Consider the following 7,680-nt stretch of genomic DNA (forward strand, 5'->3'; position numbering starts at 1 on the left):
TTAAAAGTTAATCCAAAACATTAATGATACTTATATGCAAATACATTTTTAAAAATTTTGTTTCATTTTTTTTATGTATTTTTTTTTTTTTTTTTTTAGTCTGCATTGTTGATCCATTCACCTTTTGTACAGCAAAGTTCTGATGATTTATTACATGCAAATCCACACACAAGAAATTATCATCCACTTGATTCGAATTTGACAACAGATGTACTCAGGTTTGTGAACTTTTCTAATCTGCTTTTCATCATGTAATAAATTGATGTTGTACGCTTGAATCTATTAATCTTAACACAATGTCTTGCTAAACATGACATTTTAGGCAATTTCAACGGCAATCTAAAGAATGAGAATTGAATGTTTCTTTAGCAAAACTTTTTTTATTACTCTACAAGATGATAAATATTTAGGGAATATATTGCAAATTTGTCAGCTAACTTTTAAGTAATTTTATCTGAAACAAATACAGCATTTTAATAATTTATTTAACTTTGGAGATAGATGTTTTGAATTTTAAATTCAATTAAAATTTAAAAAAGCTCTGTTTGTTAAGATTTTGTGGTAATTTATTAAATGTGGTATTTTACCAAAATTTCTTACTTCTATAATACCTATATATACTTCTAGGTATTATAGAATTATTTCTATAATACCTCTTAATATGGATTAAGAAGGTAGCAGGCATTTTAGATTATAATGGAATATTGAAAGAATAAAATGAAAAATCGTCTTGATCATACCGAGTTTTATTTGTAAAAAATGTGAACTCAGCAATTCTGAGAACTGCCTGTTCTTCCAAAAAATAACAATGTATATATATATATATATTTTAAGTATTGAGAAAATAAAATGCTGAATAATATTGTGAAATGTTGTAGAAATTAATTATTTTTAAAATTGTACTTTTTGTTCAATGAAATTATTTAAAAATAAGAATATTAGGAAATCATTAAAAAAATTGCTCAATTGTTGTTTGTAATTGTTATCTTTACCATATTAATTCTTTAATGTCTATGTATGTATATGCGCACATTTTGAGTTATTCAATATTATGATAAATTTTTACTTCATGCTATTTTTCCAAGATTTTTGTAGTATAGCAGTCACCTCTATATCTACTTTGTGGCCTTTTTTTTTACTGTGAATTTTTTTATTGTGTCCTGTGATTGTTTAATTTATTAATGAAAAACGTTTTGTTTTCTTCAATAGGTATGTGTTAGAAGGCTACAATTCATTATCATGGCTATCATTGGATCCTTCAACCCATGATCGTCGTTCATGCCTACCCGTTCACATACAAGTTTTAATGCAACTTTATCAAGCTGTTGAAGCTCTTATATAAGCTCTTGGTTACAAGCGTGTACAGGCAACAGGGATCAAACATAGTCATGACTGTAGGCATTTACAGTCAGTTTTAAAACAAATTGTGATGTCTTCAAATGCAGCACACGATGACATATCAGAGCTCTTTCGTATCCACACAATTGTGTAATATAAATTGTGGTTGTAAAGTTCCAACACTTGAGAGAAAATCCATTCTGATATGCAAATTGTCCTGCAGAATGTATCTAATTGTATTTATGCACATATTATAAACTTTTCCAAATGGAACAAACTAATCGGCGTTAGCTTAATCAATCATGTGGAAGGACTAGTTGGTTGTGTAATTCATCTCTTCCGCTAATAGTGAGTGTTGGGAGAAGCATCTATCGCCGGTATTTCGAGAATAAAGTATGATTATACTATTTATTTTGTATATATATATAAGAGCAAAAAGGATATCTATCATACGCACCTGAAGATAGACGTCCTCCCATGCCAAAACTAGGTATATGCTACTTATTAGATGATGTAGTTTAATACAGCGGGACTTAACATTTCTTTGAACAATCGTATGTCAACCGTTGGTTTTGTACAAAGCAATATCACAAGTATACAAATCTTTTTACAAATCATCTATCAAATTATCTGTACATGTCCTTTTGTGTCGTTGAAAGTTGTAGCTGCCACATCCCCCTTAAAAAAAGATTATAAGGATATAGTGATCATATGGTATTGCCATCTTAGCAAAGGGAGTGCTGGACTCTTATTTTTACTCTCTTCTATTGGTTCCCCACTGCCAGCAGCTTGAAAACTTACCTTTGCATTTTCTAATCATTATCTTTATAATTTCACTTCATGCTTGTTTCATTATCAAACTGACTTTTTATTATTTTTTTAACATTTTCTGTGGGAATAAGATAGCTTTTCAGATTGGCTGAGCAATAAGTCTGAGTATCTTAGGATTTTGAAGCATTTTCTCTTTATCCTGCTGTTGTCTGAACAAAACATGTATAGTTGAATATTTGTATGTGTCTAATAACAGAAGAGCAATTTTAGTGTAAAGACTATGCATGTGTTGTAGAGTTTTTCAACAATTTTAATGAAGTATGTTAATTCATAAGTGCCCTTTAAACAAATCTATGCAATGAATTTTAGAGATGTGTACAGTTTGAAAAGACTATGCAATTGAAGTAATCACTGCTGTACATTCAAATCAAAACACTATGCAACTAAAAGCCTATACACAGTTATTTAAGACAATTTATGGAAATGTACAATACAAAAATTTACCATTTCAATAAATATTAAGTTAAATTATAATTTTTTATGTCAATAAATGCTGTAGATTTTTTGTATTGTATCTTTTCATTTAATTATATGTAATATCCATTATATTTACCTATGTGCATGATGCATAGGCAGTGTAATGATGTATGTTTTAGACCAAAAGGTTTAGTAATACATCATAAATATCTTTTGAGTATGAATAGATAGTTGCATTTTTCCAAAAATAAGTTTAAACTCCTTCATCAATGATTTGATGATTAAATTTATTTTACTAGTTAGTATAATAACTAATTAACAGAAACGTGCCTCTTTCTTATCTAAGGTTTTTATTTATTGACCTTAAAAATGATATATCTGCTTACATGTAATTCTACACTAGTGCCTACCTTCTGCCTACATAAAACTCTTGACTTAAGAACGAAGCAATTTTTTTAAAACATGCTAGTGGAATTCAGAGATTTTGTTATTAAAATAAAATATCAAGGAGATTACTTGTTTTCTACCTGATAAAGAATGATTTGATTTATTATTGATCTGTTGATTAAAGAATAGTGCTACCCTTCTACATATATACAGAATATAATTTATTTAAATACTTTTATGTTCAAATAATAATAAATCATTTTTTAATGAATGCTTATATTTGAATTACACATTGTAGTAGATTAATTAAGGTAACTTGTTTTATTCTACCATTAATAATTAAATGAAGTTTTACAAAAAGAAAAAAATATGAATCCCTTTTTATTTGAATATTTTTGACATTTGCATGTGCTACACCTGGTTAATTTTGCCCACTAGTTTTAATGCAGTCAATGCATTTGATGTATAATGTTAATGCATTGGAAAATTTGAATATTTTGTAATAACAAACCAGAAAGATTATTCGATAAAATTGATTTATCTTCTTTTTATGGATTTATTATAAAATCAAATTAACTTGTATTGTGCAAAGATAACTAATACGGTAGTCCACTATTTTTATTTGTTATATATATATATTGAAAACAATTGTTGATAAAAAAAAAATTGTGTGATGAGTATATGTTAAGTTACTTATTTATTTAAATCAATGGAATATACTCATAAAAATTTTTAATATTTTTACTGAAAACTTTAAAAATGAATTCTATCCATTACAATATTTAAAAATACATTTTCTGTAAAAAAAATATATGAGAAATATGTTCAATTTTAATTGTTATTGAATTCTCGAAACACATAATTCGTTCAGCTTAAATGTCATTTTCTAATAGTTTTAAATTATTTTCAAATTCTAGTTAAAACTTTTAATAATTTGACAAACAGTAGTATGCATCTAAACTCATAAATTAACCATGAATTTCCTCTCCATTAAATTAGGTACTTAAATTATTTATCCATAATAATAGTTTATTATATTGAACCAATTAATTACTTCCCTCAAATATTTCTCGATGATGTTGTTGAAGTTATATAAAAAGATGCTAAAAGTGTTGAACAGAAAGAATTCTTTTATTATAAAATTTTTAATTCCGATGGACTGATTTTAAATTTTTCTGTCATTTTTTTTTTTTTTTTTCATTATTACAGTTTCTCCAATTTACATGCAATTAAATAAAGCAAGCTTAAGCTTTTGAGCGCATGCCCCCATCTTTCATCAAATCTGTAAATATTCTTGATTTTTGGTAACTTTTTTTTATAATAAAATTATTTTTTCATTCTGTTTATGTAGTTTAAATTAATTATAACAAATGTTTACAAATTTAATGGGAAAGTTTGTCTTGGCAACTGTATTATTTTGTTGTGAAATATTCAAATTCTGCACTAAATATGAGCAATTCTTGTGCTGTAATCAATGATAAATTTGCATAAACAGTTGCCTTTATTATTAATAACACATCAAGATTCTGTATTTTATTAATTTTTCAACAATCTTTAATACATTGTCTAAAATTTTGGTTATATTTAATGCATTAATAATATATCTCTGTTCATGCAATGAACATTTTGATATTAAAGAAATTTCTGCTGTAATTAGCCAAGTTAAATAAAATGTATGTATTGTACTGTAAATATTGGATCTGTTGTACTTAATGAAAAATTACATCAAAAGTGTAGCTACAACTTTCTACAGTGTTTGATAAAATCATTAGTAGAAAAAAATGTGTATATATTTAATGTATATAAATATAGATTTTAATATCATTGAATACATTCATTACCTAATAACTTACATTAATTTAATTATTTCTTCCAATTTATTTTTTATTTATTAATCATATTAGTTGATTTGTTAACTAAAAAAATAATTTAGATTTTTGCTTAAAATTTATATTTTATTATTTAAATGTTAACCATTCTTTTGTTGTATAATATTGCTCCTGTTGTGAAGCTGAGGGTTTTTTAATACCAAAAATAAAAAAAAAAGAATAATTCAAAGTTGTTAAAATCCTGTATTATTAAATTTGTATGAGCAACTTATGACAACTCCTTGATGTTCCATTTCCTGAGGAATATAAAAGATAACTTATGTAAAAAATATATATAGCAGGTAAAATTTCACCATGAATAGCCATCATGAACAATGGTTAAAATGTGTAAAGCATTTCGGTCAGCTACTTCAATTTTGCCTCAATAGACCAAGGTGAAGTTAAAAAGTTTTAAAGTTAAAAGTTAGTTATGAAGTTTGGAGTCCCTGAAAATTTCTTACAGCTTAAATTGGCTGCTTAAGAATATGATTAATGTTCCTTGTATTCTACTGGATAGTATAATCAAATTAATGTTGATGTAATGTGCATTTAAATTTATCTGATATTTTTGAAAAATATTATAAAACATTGATTTCTTTGATGAAGAATATTTAATTTCTAATTGTTAATGATGATAAATTTTAGAATATTTATGATTTTAATTTTGGCCTTTTAAATGTTTTATTTCATCAAGTCAGAAATGGAACATGAAAGTCTGCAACAGAAGGGCATTCTCTCTGTATAATAAATCATATCAATGTCTTTGAAGAAAACTTGCAAAACGAGTATTTAAATATAAAACGAATGCTTATTCTCAATTTTATACTTTGTTATTAAATATATCCTAAAACTATGCAATGCAAATAACGAAAAAAAAAAAAGTAATTCAAATGTGTATTAAAAACTTGTTCACTTATTAATAATGCAAAAAGTGACAAAAATAAGTGAACTACATTTTTCTGGGGGAAAAAATTTATTTACCGGATTGTAACTTGCAATGCAAGGAATTAGATCTGTTGTATAAAAGAGCTTACTATGTCCATAGTTATTTTGTGGGAGCAATAATTGAGCTATGCACATAAATATCACAAGGTCCAGATTTACTGCTCAGCCTATATTAGAGAAATCATGTGGCACAGCTTCCAGGCGTTTTTTGTAAATATTCCATTTCTTTTTTCTCATTTCCTGCACTGTGAACATGATTTGGTCCTGCAAAAGAGTACTCAAATCGTTAACTTTAGATATTGATTGTTTCTTCCTTCACATTACTGTGATTTGGTTCCAATTCCCATCGTTGTAGTTGGTTGATCTCAGAAGAAAAAAAAAGAAGTTAAGACTATATGCTGACTATTTTTCAGATATTTTAATATCAAACTCATGAATTTAATTTTTCTGATTTATCATGTGTGTCATTTTTCAATACATGAATACATATATTTTTCTCTGTAGTAATTTGTAATGGGAAACCCTATTTAGAGAATTCTCGAAACAAGAAAAATGCTTTTTCTTGTTCCTTTCGCTTGGAAATATTGATTATTTCAAATCCGGTGCAGTTTCATTACCTCATTTTTTTTTAAATATTTGTTTCATTATTTTTTTTATATGAGCTTTCTTATTCCTGCTTTATTTATTTTTTAACTGAAACATTTCATAATTGTGATTCATGAGATTCCATACATTTATTGCAGTTGTGTATGTTTAAGAATATTACTTTTAGATGTTTTTATGGAAATAAAAAAGATATATGATGTAAATTAGACAATTTCTTTTATCATCTGTAAATTGAAATATTTTTATTATTTATATTGACTGTATTGAAATGAATTCATTTGTTCACTCATTATCTTTGTATGATCTTCATCCTTGCCCTTATGTACAGAAGAATAGTTGAGGTAAAAGTACCACAATGAATATAAAAGCATTTTGTTTGGGACATCCTGACATGCTGCAAGTGTACAAATGAGTTTCTTTTTGTTTATAATAAATCTATTTAACTGGTTTGTTATTTATCTATTATTTGTGTAACAATTTATTTTTAGAAAATTTATAAGTATGTTCATTTTATAGACACATAAGTAACTCAAAACTCTTAATTCCACTTTTCGAAATTGAATAAGCTGTCGGTTAATGGTAAATAATCTTTAAAAAAGTTTTTTGTGAAGCATTTTAAGATTCTACTGTGGTCATTGTACAATAGTGTGCAGTTTCTGTTGTATGTGAATTAGAGAAATTTGATTCGATTTTCCTTGTGTAAGTATAATTTTTGAAATTTTCGATAAATGTCGATGTTCTCTGAAAATATTGCCATTTGTTTCCAATATACTCTTAACAAAGAGTGTCTCGGTTGTGCATTTGAAACATTTGTAGACATAAACTCAATCGGGGCTTTTTCAAGAATAGTAGAGAAGGTTTTTATATCAAGCAAGATGAAAAAAATTTATTTTGAAAAAATTGCTGTAGAATTTCTATAGAGATGGATTGCCTGGTAAGGAAAGTAATGATTTCATCAATATTGATTTATAATAACAGAAAGTGATACAATTTGAGAGGATTTGTTGGCTGAGGAAATAGTTTGTACACCTCAAGATAAGAAATATTAAGTTTTTAATGCTTATATTTGTTTTCGGCGCTACTAATACGATAAGGTTTAGAATCTGATGATTGGATACTCATTTTAGTACTATAGTAGCCGCCTTAGGCGACCAACCGGTTCGCCAATCTGAAATCTCGTTAAACATTTTAATAATTAAATATTTTATGTAACTCCTATTTTAATAGCTTCTTCATCAAAATATTTTAAAACTTCAAATTTTGAGTCATATAATTCACTCATTATAAA

The 7,680-nt window shown here is 26.4% G+C and overlaps 1 protein-coding gene across 1 annotated transcript in view; it reads left to right on the forward strand.

Moving 5' to 3' along the window:
- The window catches only part of LOC129955991 (mediator of RNA polymerase II transcription subunit 13-like), a 64,302-nt gene extending 57,461 nt beyond the window's left edge, over nucleotides 1–6,841 (forward strand). The window contains exons 26-27 of the mRNA XM_056068267.1: nucleotides 100–218; nucleotides 1,210–6,841. Coding sequence (XP_055924242.1) covers nucleotides 100–218; nucleotides 1,210–1,342 — 252 coding nt within the window. The 3' untranslated portion in view covers nucleotides 1,343–6,841. The remainder of the gene's footprint in view (nucleotides 1–99; nucleotides 219–1,209) is intronic.
- Nucleotides 6,842–7,680: the final 839 nt, after the last annotated feature.

This window comes from Argiope bruennichi, chromosome 2, assembly GCF_947563725.1.
Source record: "Argiope bruennichi chromosome 2, qqArgBrue1.1, whole genome shotgun sequence".
Lineage (NCBI taxonomy): Eukaryota > Metazoa > Arthropoda > Arachnida > Araneae > Araneidae > Argiope > Argiope bruennichi.